The sequence below is a fragment of the Lycium ferocissimum genome, chromosome 5 (genome assembly GCF_029784015.1).
Source record: "Lycium ferocissimum isolate CSIRO_LF1 chromosome 5, AGI_CSIRO_Lferr_CH_V1, whole genome shotgun sequence".
Classification (NCBI taxonomy): domain Eukaryota; kingdom Viridiplantae; phylum Streptophyta; class Magnoliopsida; order Solanales; family Solanaceae; genus Lycium; species Lycium ferocissimum.
Window position 1 is genome coordinate 70,125,833 of NC_081346.1, and position 19,149 is coordinate 70,144,981.

Here is a 19,149-nt window from a genome sequence, read left to right on the forward strand (position 1 = left end):
ATTAGCTAGATATTGAGTTATCTTGACAGTAAAAGGTTAAAAGTAAAGAAAATGGATACTTCAAGAATGCCGTGGAGTCCAAAAGTTTACCACACCCCTTTTGCAAACAAGCACATGAATGCTGGACATTTTGCTTATAAAGTTTTCTCAACTAACAATAATTAGATGATATGGATTTTCGTTTTTACTTCGACTCTAGCTAATTGCTTGATTTGTTACAAATATCGAATACAACAACATATCTAGTGTAACCCGCTAGTGGGGTCTGAAAAGGGTAGAGTGTACGCAACCTTTATCCCTATGATAGGTAGAGAAATTGTTTCCAATAGACCTTTGGCTTAAAAAAAAGCTAATCAAAGCAGACTGGAAAAGTTACAAATATCGGATGCGGACAATTATTTAAAACAATTAAACAGCGTATGTTAAAGTAGCGTTATGGAGCAATAAGATTTTAAGAGATCAATATCAGATTTCAAGAGTAATATACCATGCTTGATTACCAAAGGTGATTAAATCTCTAAAAGTATGGTACGACAAAAGCTATTTTTGCAAAATATAATCTTCCATGAAAAGTCATTCTCTAATGTTTGAATATTTTCTGTAAAAAGGAAAAAGAACACTTTCAATTTACTAATATAATTATAATTATTTTTCTCCAAAAAGTATTTCCCACCAACTAACTGAAGACACAAAAACAGTCGTAAAATAATTTCAAAGAACATTCTTCGGAATAATATTACATATTTTTCCATGAACAATAGCTTCTGAGATACCAAACACAAAAAGGGAAAAAGAAAGGAGAAGCATCCAGACGAATTTAACCAAGCTGACTTGATGATCAGAGTGCATAAGGAAAAACACACATAATGAACTAGAGACCATATTTTTGTTGTAGGAGGATGACATTAAGGTAACATTCGAATTCAACAATAATGAACCAAAATTCCAGTACAGTGTCTAGTTTAATAGTAGTTGACAAAATAATAACTCAAATACAGCTAAACGTCCATTGCACGCTCGAGAGTGTTTTGGCCCAAAAAAAAAAAAAAAAGCAAATTAAGATCTTGGCTTCTCTTTCTTCTCCTTGAATAGAGCTAGAAGAGAGACACCAGAAACCTTCACCACCTTGAACCTAACACCGGGAATATCTCCCACAGCATGACCCTTACGACCAAATCCAGCAATCAACACTTCATCCTGCAAGTTCAAGAATTCGAAGTAAGTACATTTTAAGGGATAACTACATTTCTGGACCTCTCTAAAAAATAATAGCCGGCAAATGTATGCATATTGAGTACAAATATACATCATAGTCGGTGTATATGTTTTGTACATTTTGGCTAGCGCCCGTAATTAATTTTGGCCGACGAGCCAGAAATGAAAAACTCATACTTGAAAGCAATGGAAGGACTCACATTTTCTTCGATGTAGTTCAAGCAACCATCGTTAGGGACAAAAGCAGCAATCTTTTTCCCGTTTTTGATGAGTTGAACCCTAGCACATTTACGAATAGCAGAATTTGGCTGTTTAGCCTCAATACCTCTGCAAATGCATATCAGCAACTTGAGAGGTTAGATATACAATTCAAATGTTTGAAGATAACATAAGCAGAAAAATTAAGAGTAAAGATGAACCTTACATCTTCTCAAGCACAATTCCTTTTGCATGGGATGAACCAGCAAATGGCTTCTTCCATTCGTTACCAAGATGTGACTTCTTGTAGGACTTGTCAGCCCACCTTTGTCTTCTGCGGTGGGACTTCAGCTTGCGTCCAGCTCCCATTCCACGTGTCTTCCTGTAATTTTACCCATGTCAGAGTGTTATTTAGTAGAAAATGCTTTCCACTTAGGATGTTACTCAACATTTGGATGACAACTCTTATGAAACTATATCAGAATTGAAGAAGTTCATAGGCAATTATCTTCTTCTCATACCCCAAGTCATGAGAGTAGCTTAGAATTCAATCCCCTTAACTCGAGAAGCATATCAAATCTCCATCAGTTAACTCAATACCAATATATTCCTAATTTTTCCCTCAAGAACTTATGGACTATTAATGTTGTCATGTCATTCCTTTGCATAAAGATGCTTTAAAAAACAATAGAGAAAATTAATGGAAGTCTGTCGATATAATCTACCACGAGCTCATGCACAGATCCATGTGCATAAATCTATTTCTTATTGTTGTGGACAGACTACCTTGTGCACACCTCAACTATACCACCACCGGGTATCCGCCCCCAACCACTAAGATCCCATCATACATAAGCTTTCCATGTCCCAATCAATTAACAAGACCTCAATCCCAGATTAGTTGGAGTCGGCTATACAAATTCATTCTATCCATTTCCCTCTATTTCACGTCCATTTCTTTCCAGCCATTACAAATTGCCACTATCCACTTATAGCTATCATATAATCTCAGTTTCCTAAACATTAAGCAACTTGATAGGCATTTACCTCATTTTATGCATAAAAAAGTATATAATCCACATCAAAATGACTCCTTTAAGATAATTAACTATCAAAAAAATCCATTTTTCACACAAATGACGTTACAGCCCCACACACACCCCCCCAAACAGCTGATTACAAATTGCCCATCCACTTATAGCCAAATAACCAAAAAAAAAAAAAAAATATAATCAGCTGATTACAAACAATTATCAGAACTAGGAATTTGGTTTAAAAAGAACTGAATTTAACTACAACCCCCACCCCAACATATTTTACCTCATTTTATGCACAAAACAGTATATAACCCACATCGAAAATCTCTCCTTCCATACAATTAACCCATCAAGAAGATTCATTTTTCTAACAGACAACATTAGACCCACAAACCCAAATGACTTTTTTGCTTATAGAGTTAACTACTACATGACAAACAATTATCTGGTTTTAAAAAATAAGAACTGAATTTTAAATGATTCACTAGAGAAATAAAGTATAAGTAGTACTAAATATAAAGATTAGTTGATACCCCATGATTGCTGAGTGAAGAGGACTCCGGTTACAGAGGTTGAAGTAAAGGAGTCAGCCGCCTAATTAAAACCCTAGCCTAAAAACAGCTTTTTTGTTAAGGCTGTGGAAACTATTTATATATACTTGTATAAAATGTGGGCTACATTTGGGCTTGGTAAAATTCTTTGGATCCATATATTTAAGCCCAAAGAGGAGTTGGCTGTCATTTGCACTTTTGTAGTTTTTGGTGTTGGTCTTTGCCACTCATAACAAACGACCTTTTTTTGCGAGGGATGAGTTTATATAGTACTACATGAGTTATGCCCGCATATTGAAGAAAGTTATGTCCTGCTAGACTTAAGTTCAATTTTAAAGGTCAAAAGTTAAAGACCAGCCCATTTGAAGGGAAAACTGTGCAATTTCTTCATTTTTTTTGCGCGGATTGCCCTTCTTTTGGGGTGGTCTTTAATTTTGCCATATTTGTGGTCTTTAAATTATGCCCTCATATCTTGGTCTTTAATTTTTGCCATTTGCATTGCAACTACGAGCGTTCACGCGAAAATCATGAGGTTACGAGTTCGAACCCCCGCTCAAGCATAAATTTTTTAAAAAAAATTGCAAGGCAAGTTTTGGGTCGCGTGTATGTCGGATCCGGCATATTCTTGTTAAGATTACCAAATTTATGCGACCCGCATATCATGCCTTGTGGGCGATTGGCATTAGTATCTTGGTCCGCATAACTTTGGTAATTCATTAACAAGTTTATGTCGCGGGGGCATACTTAATAAATTTTTATGCGGACCGGATAAACTTGTGAAAGAATTACCAAAGTTATGCCGCATCCGCATAAACTTGTGAAGGCCGCCAAAGTTATATATGCGGGGTCCGCATAAGTTTGGTAATTCCTTAACAAGTTTACTTGGAAATTAAGCCATACTTTTAATGCAAACTTTTATAACTTTTATGGCATAAACTTGAATCGGCATAACTTTAAGGCATAATTCTTTCACAGATAACTTTGGTAATTCTTTCACAAGTAGTATCATATAGCGAAATTTAAACTCTGCCTTGCGATTTTTTTAAAAATTTTTGACTGTGTGGGGTTCGAACCTAGAACCCATGGAGTTTAGCCGAAGGACAAAATTTAAAGATTTTAAATATGAGGGGCAAAATTTAAAGACCACCCCAAAAGAAGGGCAATTCGAATTTCTTTAGTGAAACTATGGGGACTAAATTTCACAAATAGCCACTTTCCAACCCCTCTAAGCGAAAATAGTCATTGCCATGAAATTTCAATTTTCAATGATAAAATTTTAAGATATTATCATGAAGTTTCACCTTTTAAATTTGAAACTTCATTGTTGTCAGTCGTGACAAGTTTTTAAAGACTGGAATCAGGATTACGGCCAGAAAGTAGCTAGTACAACGCTATTTTTACCACTATATATGCATGCTTATCCAATGAACGGATTATCAACCTTTAGGTTTGAAATAATTTCTTTCTTTTTTTCAAATTTTTATTTTATTAAAATAAATAAGACTGCGTTATCTTTTAGAAATCAGTCTTACTTTTCTTTTATTTTATGAGATCCTTGTAGTTTTTTTTTTTTCAGTATCCTTGCAATTCGTTCACTATCTATACTATTGGTTTATGTTAAAAAATTTCTTACTTAACAAGGGTTTGAACAATAATTAACATCTATTAACCATGAGCTGCAACATGGTATAGTAATTTTACTTTTAGCTATCATTCATAGGTTTCACATAGCCCTTGTTTAATCAAATTGAGTTGATATTGGTAAAATACCAAAGTTTGTAATGGGGTGGTACCTACTCTAGTATTAATCAGAAATCTTGGTTCGAGCTTTGTGAATAGAATCGTCTTTTGTAGGCAACAATTCTCCTTGTGAATAGAATTGTATTATAAGGCACAATTTCCCCGCAAAATAGCCATAGTAGCTTCTCCTCTGATCTAGTTGTGTATTGGCTAGACATTAGCATTTATAACTTATGCTATTATTTTAAAATAGAGATACATAAAACTCCCGAAATTTGTCTGGATTTTTCCATTACGACATTCAACTTTGCAGGAGTCCTATCACCCTGTATAGTTCATTCCATGCATGCATTGTGGAATTCATTCACATAGCCGTCTTTAGCATGAAAAGTTGAACAAGAAAGCAAGTTCTACCATTAATCATCAGTCTTGGCCTCATTACACTTTCAGAATATCGGAAAATACCAACTGCCATACAAACTGAAAATTTTGAAGGGATTGAAGTTCTTACTATTCCTAAACAATGCCATATCGGCAGGTGAGAACCTACAAGGTTCATCAATTTCCAAAACAGCTATACAAAAATCCGCGAAAACGATTAATTCCATGAGGGCATCAGCTCAGCGGGAGTCCTGAGAAGGAAAATTAGTAGATTCATTAACAAACGCTGAAAAATGTTTACATGATCAAATTACTGGAGAAATGGAACAACCTGCACGATGGCGCATTATTTACTTCTGGCCCTTTCTCAATAAAAACCCGATTTTCTTTAACATGTTGTTATTCTTCTTCTTTGGCGAGTCATCATCCAAGTCGTCCACCAACAGTGGAGAACCAAGCTTGCCACCAATAGTATGGTAGTCTAAAGAACCTGTTCTTTCAACATATTTCCCGTTATTATGTCCAGTTGAAAGTATAGATGCAGCTGCTTCAGCAGCTTTCCTCCATTGATCACATTGCACTTTTAACCTCCTTAGCTCGGTTTCCATTTCCGAGTTTGCAGCCTGTGCTGCATCCAACTCTTCAGTGACACGTGTTACCTTTCTGCTGCATTTATCTGCTTCATCGGCCAAATCTCCCAGCTTTATTAAGGCCTCTCTTTCAGCAGTTTTTGCTTCTTCTAATAAAACAAGTGCCTCGTCACTAATTTTGGTACTCTCTGATTCCTTATTTCCGATTTCCGACTTCAACTGCTCGTTCTCCTCTATAAGACTCTGCAATTCTGTTTCTTTGTCTAATAGATTTGCTCTCAAATCTCCCAAAATTGACTCTGATTTCTTCAGTTCAGCAGCTAACTCAAACTCTCTATCAGCTGACTGCATTTTCTCATGCAGACTCAATTTTTCTTTCAACTCTTCCACTTCCGATTTTACTTCATTTACTTTTACCTCCCATGCAGCCTCCTTCTGAGTTGATTCGGATTTTGTGCGTTCCACCAGCTCATAAGCACTTCTCATCTGCAAGGTGCTCTGGATGTATTCTTCCTGATACTTTCTCTCGGATTCCTCCAAAGCAGCTCTTAGTTGACTCACCTCAACTTGGATATTACTCAGCTCAATTTTTAGTTTATCAGCTTCTATGTTAACGTTGTTTCCTTCTACTGGACCAGACTGGAGTTTGCTGACAAGTTCATCCAATGAAGCTACTCGATTCTTCGATTTTTCCAACTCCAAAGACAAGGTCCTGCAAGTAGAGGTGGCAGCATTAGCCCATGAAAATATGACCCGTCCAAGTTTGGGTTGGTCATTGACCCTCCCGTTTATTAACTCAGCCCATCAAAAAGTTGGGTTGTTATGTAGCCCAAATTTACTTACCCCAGAGAAATCTTGTTAAATATTTTGAAAGTCTCTCTCTCTCTCTCTCTCTCTCTCTCTCTCTCTCTATATATATATATATATATATATATATATATATAATAACTAAAACAAAGTTTTATTTTGTACTAAAAAATAAAAATAAAAGAACAATCAGAGTAATTAAAACTTAGTAAGAATTGGGTGGGTTGGGCTATGACCCGCTTTTTAGACCATTTTAGCACAACTCATTTCAGCCCAAAGAACTTTTGGGCAGGTCAAGAATCCATCCATTTGTCACCCCTACCTGCAAGCTTCCATTGCTTTCAGACCTTCAGAACGTAGAGTATCCTCGGTCATCTTAGCCACTTCCAGCTGCGTCTGACCTTTGCTCACTTCTTCAAGCGAACACGCCTCAGATTCCTTGCTATCGTTAAGTTGGTTTCTCAGTTTCTCAACCAATGCAAGGGTCTCAGTAAGTTCAATCCTTAAGCTTTGTATCTCACCATAAGCTGACTCAGCGTGATGGGCTTGAGCGGCTTCAGAATCAGCTGCTTGGTCCAGCTGAATTTTAAGTTGCTGAATTTCATTCATGGCAGAGGCCAAAGCAGAAGAGTCCAACTCATGCTGCTTTTGGATAGCTGCAAGCTCGGATTCCCATGCTCGGTCTCGGTCCTGTGAGATTTTTCGCAACTCCAGCAGTCGAGTTTCCTCTGAATCTGATAGCTCGAGGAGCTGCTTCTTCGAGTCCTCAAGCTTTTCTGACATGTCAGTGAGCTGTTTTTTAGCTTCATCAGCTTCCTGTTGAGCCCTTTTCTTCAATGATTCGGAAGAACTGAGCTGGTCTTTCGCCTTCTTTAGCTCATCTTGCAGTTGAGCAAGCTGCGTTTCTAAGTCAGATGCTTTGCCGGGACGCTTCTTCTGGGTTGTCAAATAGGAGCAATGAGCAACAGAATAATAATATGTATCCTTAAGTAGGAAAAGAACGAATAACTAGATCCACTCAAGCTTGGACAAATGGGAAGAAATCGCCTAGTGTTTTGTCTTTGCTGGAATTTGAACCTGAGACCGTATGGTTCACAACCACTTCATTGACCACTAGGCCACACCCTTGGGTGCGCAAAGGGTTATGCACTTGCTGAGACAAGATAACTACCTCAATCACTTTTAGCGGATTTAATATGCTAAACCACGAATGGAAACAATAACGACTAGTTTGTTAAGTATGAAATGAAGAGCAAGGATCAAAAGCTTAATGGAGGACATATTTTACCTAGTCCTAGTCCTAGTTGACATACCTATTGGTACACCTTCAAATAAAAGCTTTTTTCTTTTTCTTTCTGAGTAATAATATAGACATTGTGATGGAAAAGAAACAATTTCATTTGTACCAATTAGTCATAATGCATAACTCAAGTACCTCTATCATTGGACTCCGTGGTGACCGGCGACCAACAACTTTTGGACTCCTATCTTTAGGTGTCCTGTTTGCTGGATTTGGAGATGAAACAGAATCAGCATCTGACCCTGGAGTCTTGAGCTTTCGAGCTGTCTTTAGTGTAGCATTAGATGTCCTTTGAGGCACCTCCACAGAAACAGTCCTTCAACATGGAACAAGATAGTCAAACATATAGTGAAGACAATAACCTAGTTCTCATAAAAACATGGACTATTACAGGCTGACAGATAAGTACCAAAGTTTTTTTAAGGAATAGTTACATTTTTGGACTGCTCAAAAGAATAACAGCAAACAACTGTATATGTTTTGTATATATTAAGTATAAAAATACATATAATATACACATTTCACAAAATATACATAATCAGTGTATGAATTTTGTATATTTTGGCTAGCGCCCGTAATTAATTTTGGACGACGGGCCAAAATGAAAAATCCCAAGTTTTTTTAATAATGCATGTCAGTTTTCTTGTTCTTCATACACCGAATGTTTTGGCGAAAACTTTATCACTGGCTTCTTTTAGAACACATCAGCGTCTTACAGATGTTCCAATTGTGGTACCAAATATGTTACAAAAGTTTAACTATGACATTTCTTAAGATGATCATCCATCGTAATGCTTTAAGTTCCTTCTTGCAGAGCCACATCACAATAATTTTTTTCCCGAAACAGAAAAAGTGGATCTGTCAATCTTCAACCTCGATAGCATGTGAATTTCACGGTACACTGGTACAGTACAGTTAAGAGCATTTCAAGAGTAATTTCTTCAATAAGTTAACACTATTAACTCTTGCTTAAAGGACCACTGCGTTCTAGACAAACAACTTCCTCTGACTTAGTAGTCAAGTACTAGGAACGAATGCACTAAAAACTAGAAGACGATAATATAATCTGGAAGCCTATAGTTGCTATATTATTTAGTTGAAACACTCTTGAAAACCAATGTTTTGGTCTCATGAAGAGGGGAAAATAAGATTTTCTTTAAAAATGCAAGGCGTTTGACTTATTTGCGAAAGATCAACGGATGCAATATAGGTCATGAAAAACCTGAGGGAATTAGAGATAAAAATACCTTCCTTTTGGTGTCTGCATAATAATTTCCTCTAAGCAGTAAATGTAGAAATGAGCTTTGTGCAAAAGACCACCTGACCCACAACACATGAAATAGTTCAGAGGATTCCCTGGCTGAGAAAGAAACTCTAATGTATATATACATATGCAAAAGACAAATAAAGGTCCATGAAGAATCTATAAACTTTAAACAAACATTCAAGTTGGAAATCAACTGAACAAACAGCACTTTCCCTTCAAAGAAACTCCAGATAAACTAAAACCACCTCCACTCCACCAACCAAACCTACAATGGAAAAAGAAGAAACCACAAAAAGGAAAGGGGAAAAAAAAGAGAGAGAGAGAACAGAAAAAAGAAAAAGAAAAGTTGCAAACAAATATAATTACTTAAGCCACATACAGTATTTACTTTTTCCTTTTTCTTTATCTTTACTCCTGTTCGTTCACTGTATGGAAATAACATATTTGGGACAAGAAAATGACATATGAAATCATATTGCAACAAATAGCATAAAAGTGGACATAAAACATGGAAATCACCAAATGACTTTTTTGAGACATAATAAGATGAAATGATTCCTAAACTTAGGAATCTTTCTTATTTTATGTTACTTCAAAACACATCTGAACCAACAGATTGCCAAAATGTAGAAAAAAGATTGAAATAAACCCAAAAACAGAACTAAGGAAAAAATAATGGAAAAATATATCTTTTTTTAACTAAACAACATTTGTGTAAGGATAAGCTGAAAAGACAATTCGAATCCATGAAGATATTGCAAAGAGACAACAGATACAACAGCAAAATAGGACCATCTAACCCAAAGTCCAAAGTAAGAAAATTATGTTTCCAAGAAAAAGAAAGTTAGTTGGGCATTGGGTACTTAATCAAATTTTTCATAAACTAATCTTCAACTTTGGTGATATTTTTCTCTTACTTCAATTTTTGGGTAAAGTTATACAGATCTAAAGAAACTAAAAACACTTCATTTATAGCCCAAAAACCAAAAGAAGAACAAGAAATCACTTTGAAGCCAAAAACACATCCCACACTGTAAAACCAAACCAATATTTACTCAAAGACTGAAACTTTATAAATAATAAAACCAACCCACATGAAAAATCAATGCTCTAAGCAAATACAGCTACATTAAACCCATGAAAACATGAAAAAGATTCAAACTTTAACAAAAAGAACAACAGTAACTAATCTCTGACAGTACTTGTTCAGATAATAAATGAACAATCTTGCATTACCATAAATATAAACTCAAGTTTTCTTCTAACACTCATCCCCCATTGTAAAACCAAACCAATATTTTCTCAAAGACATAAACTTTATCAAAAATAAAACAAACCCCACATGAGAAAAACAGTGCTTTAAGCAAATGCAGCAACACTAACCCCATGAAAACATGAAAAACAATTCAAACCATAAAGAAAGAACATCTGACAGTAACTCTACAGATAAATGAACAGTCTTTTATATAAATTACCAGAAAGATCTCAGCCTAGTGAAACCAAAAACATGTCATTACTATATATATATTTTTGAAAAAATAAATAGAAAAACTCACTGAAGCTCCAAGAAAAGAAGTAGCCTTGAAATAGGAAAAAAGAAAGTGAGGTGAAGAGCTCAAGATTTTGCTTACAATAAGCCCTGAGGAGAGTAGTAGTTTCAACTGAGCTGTATGCAGTTTCCCAAGAAACACACACACACACACACACACACACACACACACAGAGTTCTCTTTTTCTTTTTTCTTCTTTTACTTTCTGTAGTTATGTTTTGGGAGAAAATGGTAAATTTACTGCCTTTAAATAGGTACAATTATTGTTATTTATATTTGCAAAGTTAAGTGATCCCCTTTCACTTTTATATGTCCACAATGAATTTTGCACACCTTAAAAAAAAAAAAAATTAAGTGCAAAATTTATCATAATATCCATATTAATTGATGCATATTTTTAATAGATTTAAAACTTGATATGCTAAAAGTGACAAGTAATGTCTTTCGAGCTTGCCTCTCCCCACCTTAGACAGAAAGTGTAGGGGTAAATACATCACTCTCCCTCCCCACATGTGCGCATTTCACCCCAAATGTTGTTCTTGACAAGTAAAAAGGGAAAATCTATTTTTAGAATATTGGATAAATAAAAGTGAACGAAAGGAGTAATATTTTTAGTTTGGGTCAAATATTTATTGAATTTTATCTGTTAGATTTAATAAAAATTATAAGAAAAGATAATTAACAAGCACATTTAAAGCTATAATTTTTTTTTGTTATTTTATTTATTTCTAAAGTTCGGTGCAGCATTTTGAGGCGTAATTTTCGCCTTTTTTTTATTGTCTAGTGTAATTTTTTTATGTTGTATATTTTAGTATTCGATGAGACTTTCTTAGTATTTATGGTTGAATTTTATTTTTTTCTACCATGTTCGTCAAATATAACAACCAAAAATTGTTAAATATTTAAGAGAGATTAAAAATATTAATTTTTAACAACTTAAAAGATTAAAATAGATCACATACTTAAAGAATACTCTCATCGTCTCAATTTAAGTGTGTTAGTTTAACTAGCACGAAATTTAAGAAATAAACGAAATTTTATATTTTGTAATCTTAAATTAAAAATACAGTATAATTTTTTAAATCTTGAGATATTTTAGAATTGAAAAACTTACTAAATATAAAAAAGCAACCTGAAAAAGAAAAAAGAAAACACTTAAATTGAGATGAAGGGAGTACTATTTTGAACCTAAAGAATTATTTTTGCCTTTTTTCCTCAGTCTTCCTTCACTTGCTCTATACTTTTGTTTTTGTTTCACTGTAGAAACCAAAAAAGGAAATAGAAACAAAGTGCTGGATTTGGAGAAATTTATTTAATGCCCACGCTCGAGATACACGCGCTTGGTCACGCTCTACTTGTGGGTCCCTAAGGAACAGGGTTAGTTAATGAGTCCGCTCCTCTCTGAAATTTTCAATGTCTTTTACCTAAAACCAAACAGTCCTTTTTACATTTTTGACAGTAACTCTACTTTCAAAAAATTTAACTTGTTCTTGTACTTTGTAGGTCAAGGAAAATTATTTTTGGTCCATCTAAAATTCACAGTGAGAAGTGTTTATGTATACTTGCACAATCATAGTAGTGGAAGTGTAGCTGATTCAACACAATCTCTTTTTTTTAATTTTTTGGCGGAATACATAGTTAGTTTCTTATCAATTATCAATAAATTTTATTTAGACATTAGAATTATTCAATTGATCATGTAATATATGACAATATACATTCAAGCACATATTAAATTGACTATTTTCTAGCATAACACTACCAAATCAATTACTACTATTTGAGAAAAGAAAGAAATGTAAACCTAATCAAATTATATATGTACTTTCTTCAAAAATTTGTATGCATCATCTATGAATTTAGCCATTTTCAAGGACCATAGAAAAAAAGTTCTTATAATGAAAAGTTCTTAAAGATCTAGTTGTGATATACCAAGATATCTTAATGAATAATTAAAGGACTTAAAAACAAGTTATTTTGAACAAGAAATAGATTCTTAGAATTGTCAAAATAAAAATAACAAATCAAACTAAAAAGTAAATACAAAAATTGGATTACTATAAAGGCAAAAACATAGATTATGAATCAAGAGTGCAAAAGATTAATATCGTAAAATTTCATTTCCTTTCTTCTCATTCCCAACCTTTACTTCTTGTGGTTCCATGTAATTGCTCGTATTTTTTTTTTAATTTTATTCATTTAGCATAACCGTATTATTATTCTAATTTTTGAAATTATATCTCTTAATATTAGAAAGAATGGGTCATTAACAAACTTGGTATATAATGAGTGACGTTATTAAAGTAGAATTTCATTGTGAATGTGGTTATAGTCTTATATTTTCCTTTCTAGGAATATTTACTTATGTTACGTTGGAACTTACTTATGTAATGTTGAAATTTGATATAAGAGTATTATGTTAAAAAAAAATTCTTTTGGATTTTGAATTTAGTTTGTATTTTCGACTTCAATTTATTTACTTTAGTACTATTGACTTGTTATTTCACATTGCTTGTTGTTAATTTTTCACTTACAATTGATAGAATTTTTGTTAAACATTTGAATAATGTTGTGGCATTATATTTATAAATATTCTTTTTTTTTTCAAACATCCAGTCCCATGATGTTCTCACAAAAAAAGTATGCTTTTAAGTTTTATAATCAATTAAAATAAAAATATTAATTATATATCAACTATTTTTTACAATATTAGTACAAATATATGATTATTAATTAACATATTTTCAAGAAAGAATGTGTTATTAAATAGCTAATTCAATATCAATTATAAAGGCACATATTTTTAAATATTAATTTTAAATATTAATTTTAAATTTTAAATTACACTTGTGCAACCAAACAAAGACGCTTGTAATCACACTGTAATTACATTATGACAAACAAACAAGTCGTTATAATTACAATACTATGTAATCACTAGGGTGTGTAACTACTAGGGTAATAATTACACCAATTCCAATTACTAGGTGACTTTCCAAACAGACCCTTAATAAAAAATATTGAGTTTGAATCTTGAGAATATAATTGTTTTTAGTAAGAGATGCTTTATTGCCGAAAATAAAACTTTTTTTATTTCTTATGCAAATTCAAATTAGTCCGTGAATTTATCACAGATCAATTTGTATGTTGAGGTAGAAGAGCTTTAACATTCTACTATGTGTTACAAAAAAGATTAAGTAATCGTGAATTTATCACCGCTCAATCTTAAGAACAGGATCGCCTTTAAATTACACCATTTTGGATTTATTTAGATTAACTAGATTTAACTTCGAATTAGGTAAGTTATATAAGGAAATTAGTGCCAATTATTTTGGTGAGGAAAATTAGGTGTCTAAAGAACTAGAATATGACCGTATATAATATTTCCATTTTTATTTCATTATAAAGATTGAGGAAACAAGAAATACAATCTATATATCTTTTATTTCTTTGCAATATTTTTCTTGACTTATATACTTACATTTCATTTAATAGATAGAAGAGGGGCTTTCGAATGATAAAATTAGATGATACACTGTAATCCTTTAAGTATATCCGTTTTAAAAGTGAGCATTTTTAATTTTTGTTAATTAGTCGATAAAGTTTGATTGTTAAATTCTAACGAGTTTTTTTATCAAGGAAGATTTCATTTTCGGAGTTCAAACATGAGGACTTTGGACAACTTGGCACCGAAACTAAGATAGAATGACCAATTAATTTTCTCTTAAATCAAATGTGACAACCTGGATATCTAAAAGCAGAGGCGAAGTCAGAATTTGAAAATAATGAATTTGAGATTTCTATACTTTTAAGTTATTGAGTTATAAATTAATCACTTATACATATTCAATAGATTTTAAAGACAAATACTAAGTTTGGATTAAAATTACTAGATTCGACTCTAATTCCGCCCCAATCCAAAAGTCCAACTATGGCAAATTAACAAACCAAATTAGGATAAAAATAATGGTCAAAAACAGTATTAAAATGAAACATTTGCATGTGTCAACGAAAATCAGTGTTTGTAAAAGTGTCTTATCAACTCCACAAGTTGCTAACTAAATTATGAGGGACATTTTGCATTCATGAGGACAAAAGATAAGTAAGGGAAAAAGAATCTACAAAGAAACTTTGGCTTTGCATTACCGATCAATACTTAAATATATACATAATTCTCACACTTGGGACATATTTGATCTCCATGAAAACCAGGTAGTACTTCCAATCGACCATGAAAATAACTTCTCTTGATCGCTTCTTCTTGTTTCTTCAATTGAGAGCCAAAGAGGTGGTGCATCTCTCGAACAAAGGACGTTATGAATTTTCTTGAAGTATTTGATTATCAAGAAGTTTCCGGCTGCATTTTGAGTTTAACCTGGGGATCGAAGAATGTCTCTTGATCCATTCGGCTTTGAGAGAGACATATTTGATATTTTGATCTCTTTGTGAACATCCCACGAGTTTATAGGATTTTCGAGATTCTTGATTGGTGTTTTTCAATCATTTGGTATAAATATATTTGATCTATCAACCTGAATAAAGAGTGGGTAATACTCAAATTATTAGTAATGTAATTGTTACTAATTTCATAAAGCTAAAAATTACCTCGTTCTTGTGGACTTCCAACTTATTTGATGAATACATATACAAAATATTTGAATATTACGGTGGTGTAATGATTTTAACGTTTCAAAATGGTCGAAATCTAAAAAAGAGGTTTAAATTGTGGAGAATTAATTTCCTAAACCTGTTTACGGAAATATTTACCTTTAACTTCACAATATAATGTGCAACTTTTGAATTTGTTTGCCTAAAAAATTTAATACTTATATACACTAACAACACCAGTTATTAGGGAAAATATCATTTTGACCTACCGCCAATTCAGTGAAAGATTAACTAGTAGTTCTGTAGTTGTACAATCATACTACAATAATTGAAAACTTATAAAAATACATAGTTATGACTAATTAAGTATCTCTTTGTTTTTTACTTTTAAGGTTCCATCCTAATGATGGAGGAGTAAGGCATGACTCCAACCTGTATATTTACCCAAAATCATAATTACACGGAAAAGGACATAAACCTTAGCCTCCAGCACATTGTGAAACTTGGTTTTAACCAACTTTAGATACATATGGATGCAGAAATATCTAGCCTGCACAATGCTGTAAACGTTATTTAGGGAGTTTTGAAGCATCACCAGAAGATGCAATGTACATATTTGTAATGAGTACCCAAAAGTACTTATCTAGTTGCATTAATAACATAATTTGTTTTCTTATGTCTGAATATGAAGTTTGGGATTCCATCTGCTTCCAACTTCAACGAGGCTCTAACTTTAGAAGGAAGAGAAATAGCCTCTCTGAAGATGGATAATCTTTTATATTTGCAAGGATATCAGCAATGTTGTTACCATCCCGAAGGGTATGACAAAAGTTGAATGTTCCATAAGGTACGCGTTGATGAGAAATCGATTATGAGGTACGTTAGGCAATGTATTTCAAGAAATAAGCAAGAAGGTAGTTCTTCATTAACAATTGTTCCTTCTATGCACATCCAATTCAAGGCAACCTTCGATATTAAATAAAAGTAGGGGCGAATCTATGTATAAAAAATAAGTCACGTGAATTCATGGTCATCCGATTAAACTTGATATATTATGTATATAGTCCTTAAATTATATCTAATATTAATCGAAGAACTAGCGTACGTGTGTAAACTAATCGAGTCAGTCCCAGGTTAAGTGTTGGGTTTAATCATGGGTTGTCGATTGAAACCTACTAAATGCGCACTTTTTTGCATCTTTTTTTTTTTTTAAAAATAATAATTTTAAGATCTTAATTTCGTAGCTTATCATTTGAATCCTATATTCGCCTTAAAAAAATCAAATATTTTCAAATATGAGCTCTTTTTAAGGCCCTACAAGTAAGTTTGCAATTTTATATACAGCGCGACTCAAATATTGAGATGAAAGTATGAGACTAATAAGTGTGAGTTCGATCCTAACCCAGGCCCCCTTCCCCATAAATAAAGACAAAAAAGATTGGAAGTATGCCATGAAACGTGAATCTCCAATGTCTTAATTATTTGTTTTGGTATAATTATTAAGTTAAGAGTTAAATTTTGTGGAATTTAAGCGTAGAATTCAGAAGAAGTGTAGAATAAAATTATTATATCGAGTAAAATAGATCACAATTTAGTATCAATAGAAGTCATTAATTAATCTGCATCTAGGTTTGTTGGTAACTAGTCGTTATTAGAAAGAAGGCAAAGAATAAACAAATGGACTACGATATTTAAATCTTGAAAAACTAACTGACAATGAAGCATAACTTAAGAAGATATACATTAGGCACATGCATGTATATTATAATATGAAGTAGTTCACAACTACTCAGTAGTCAGTATACCTTAAAAGGGTCTACGATTTCATAAATAAAGAAGGCACATCTTCACCAACCTACATTGATTAAGATAATACAATTTCCAGGTTAGATTAGGCAGTTTACAGATAGTGAATTGTCTGTTAAGACTTAAAAGGGCCCCTTTAATTTAGTTTCTCTTTGTTCTTAAAGTTTGCGAAAACTGAGCCCTTTTAGTCTCCGTTAAACATTTAATAAGCCCTGGGTGTTAGATTTAGGCAGAACAGTTAAAAAAAATAAAAATGAACTTACATTTGATGTGCAGTATTTACATTTTTTAAAACAAAATTGATCATTTGTAGAGTGTGGTGGAACCACTGCTCTTTTTTTTTTTTTTTTTTTTGAAGTACCTTAGCAGTGGTCCAACCATAATGACAGGACTCTCTGGTTGTTTTTTAATATGGAAATCCATTTGATATGGCCAAATGACATAAACCAAAATGACGGGATCCCTTTGCAATAGTTCGTAAGTTGGATGACCACTTTGAGAAATTCGAAAGTTTTAGTCTATAACGTAGCATGCCACATTATCTTTCAGACATAGGAGAGTCGAATTTCCAGCAAAAATGACCTTTTCGGGAAGGTTGGGTTAAGTATGATGATTTTCTGGTTACAAGAAATTCAAAAGTGATTTTGTTGTGTTATTTTTGTATAACTGGTATGACCGTTTAATAAGTTTTAACTTCTACATTTGAAGGCTATTAACAAGATTTTGAGGCAATCGGCCCTTAATCAGGGGCGGATCTACGTGAGTGGCATCCGAACACCCTCGGCAAAAAATTAAAGTATATTTATAGGGTAGATTTTTTGTGTTTATGTACATATATTAACTTTTGAATACCCTAAACAAATTCAAAAGATTAGCTCAAATAGTTGGGGCGTTAAAATTGTCTCAATGTCATTCCATTCGATCTCCCATGAACACCAGTCATAGATGCTGGACAATTACTTCTTGGTGTTGCTAATAAGATTACTTAACAAAAGTTTCAGTTGGTTTTTAAATAATCAAAGCAACCAAGTCAATCAAAATAAATTCGATCATGCAACAAAAAGTTCAACTGAATAAAGCAAATAGAACTATTGTTATCCCTTTCTATCTCAGGCACATTATGATGGTGAATTTGGAAAAAAATACGTAGTAAATAACCAAACTGAAAACATACAATACAATAACTCCTCATGATCTGAGCAACGACATGGCGGCGAGTGAAATAACATTATCATAATGATGGTATAACCTAAGTTGGGGGCATATACTACTTCGTGATAATCCAGGATAAAAATATTCAATATTTCCATCATTAAGGTTGTAAGCTCCTTTATCTTTTCCACCTTCCAAATTTTGGTTTTGCTTAGTCCAATCATCAATAAATATATGTGATTAGGCCTGACTCCGGTAAAATTAATAGAGCTAATACAACTTGCTCCATTAATGCCCAACAAAAAATGTTGAATTTCCCAAAGTGTTAATCTTTTTCAATTTACCTTTAATTGCATCCAGTTCACATACTTCAAAGCTGAAAGTGTCAACAGCCAGCATAGCACTTGGACCTTCTTTCTTTGCCCGCCTACTAGCAATTCGGGTAACAAGTAAGAGTACAGTGTCTACCTCAACTAGGTAGTGCTGTTTTGTATACTTATATTCTTCAAACAACTCGTTATTACCGTCAAGATAAACCATGCGCGCAGAAGCGGATCTAGGATTTAAATTCTTGGAGTTTTACCTTTTAAATTTTTTAACATTGAACCATTATATTTCTAAAGTTATGGGTTCATATCTACTATTTATTGTAAATTTAGTAAATTTTTACATATAAATTTATACACCGCATCGAAAATTTGGGGTTCAATTGAACCCCAAATTATAATGCTCCATCCGCCTCTGCATGCACGACTTTACGGTTGGTTCAGGCGTATTAGGCCCGGGAACATCAAGAATACAGACTTCACCGGGCCAAGTAACAAAAAAAAAAAAATTGGCCCTTATAGTAAATCATATTGGAGACTCCCCCCAATCTATCAACAACGTCAAATTTTTTTCAATTGAGATCTCCAGGTCGCCAAAAAGCCAAATGATTAACATTTGTA

At 33.2% G+C, this 19,149-nt stretch overlaps 2 protein-coding genes across 4 annotated transcripts; both read right to left on the reverse strand.

Annotated features, from left to right (window-relative positions):
- Positions 1-905: 905 nt before the first annotated feature.
- LOC132057250 (small ribosomal subunit protein uS12) lies at positions 906-3,083 on the reverse strand. The gene is made up of 4 exons (XM_059449757.1): positions 2,984-3,083; positions 1,640-1,795; positions 1,416-1,542; positions 906-1,197 (listed from the first exon to the last, which is right to left on the reverse strand). Exons 1-4 carry the CDS (start codon positions 2,986-2,988, stop codon positions 1,057-1,059), a joined length of 429 nt encoding a protein of 142 aa, XP_059305740.1. The 5' UTR covers positions 2,989-3,083; the 3' UTR covers positions 906-1,056.
- A 2,049-nt stretch (positions 3,084-5,132) lies between these two features.
- On the reverse strand, positions 5,133-10,782 carry LOC132057251 (interactor of constitutive active ROPs 2, chloroplastic-like). 3 transcript variants are annotated; one of them, XM_059449760.1, is made up of 6 exons: positions 10,718-10,782; positions 9,067-9,139; positions 7,955-8,135; positions 6,842-7,455; positions 5,454-6,424; positions 5,133-5,373 (listed from the first exon to the last, which is right to left on the reverse strand). In XM_059449760.1, exons 2-5 carry the CDS (start codon positions 9,084-9,086, stop codon positions 5,473-5,475), a joined length of 1,767 nt encoding a protein of 588 aa, XP_059305743.1. In that variant the 5' UTR covers positions 9,087-9,139; positions 10,718-10,782; the 3' UTR covers positions 5,133-5,373; positions 5,454-5,472. The 3 variants fall into 3 exon arrangements, with proteins under 3 accessions (XP_059305743.1, XP_059305742.1, XP_059305741.1); XM_059449759.1 differs by having other exon boundaries at positions 10,643-10,768; XM_059449758.1 differs by lacking the exon at positions 10,718-10,782 and having other exon boundaries at positions 9,067-9,429.
- Positions 10,783-19,149: the final 8,367 nt, after the last annotated feature.

What these genes read in the sequence shown, in the direction of transcription:
- LOC132057251 (XM_059449758.1), bottom strand. Translation starts at nt 9,155, where the DNA reads ATGTGTTGTGGGTCAGGTGGTCTTTTGCACAAAGCTCATTTCTACATT. An exon ending in ATGCAGACACCAAAAGGAAG is followed by an intron (nt 8,136 to 9,066) that starts GTATTTTTATCT and finishes TCCATGTTGAAG; the next exon opens with GACTGTTTCTGTGGAGGTGC. An exon ending in AAAGCAATGGAAGCTTGCAG is followed by an intron (nt 6,425 to 6,841) that starts GTAGGGGTGACA and finishes CTCTACTTGCAG; the next exon opens with GACCTTGTCTTTGGAGTTGG.
- LOC132057250 (XM_059449757.1), bottom strand. An exon ending in GGAATTGTGCTTGAGAAGAT is followed by an intron (nt 1,543 to 1,639) that starts GTAAGGTTCATC and finishes ATGCATTTGCAG; the next exon opens with AGGTATTGAGGCTAAACAGC. An exon ending in TGAACTACATCGAAGAAAAT is followed by an intron (nt 1,198 to 1,415) that starts GTGAGTCCTTCC and finishes TTGAACTTGCAG; the next exon opens with GATGAAGTGTTGATTGCTGG.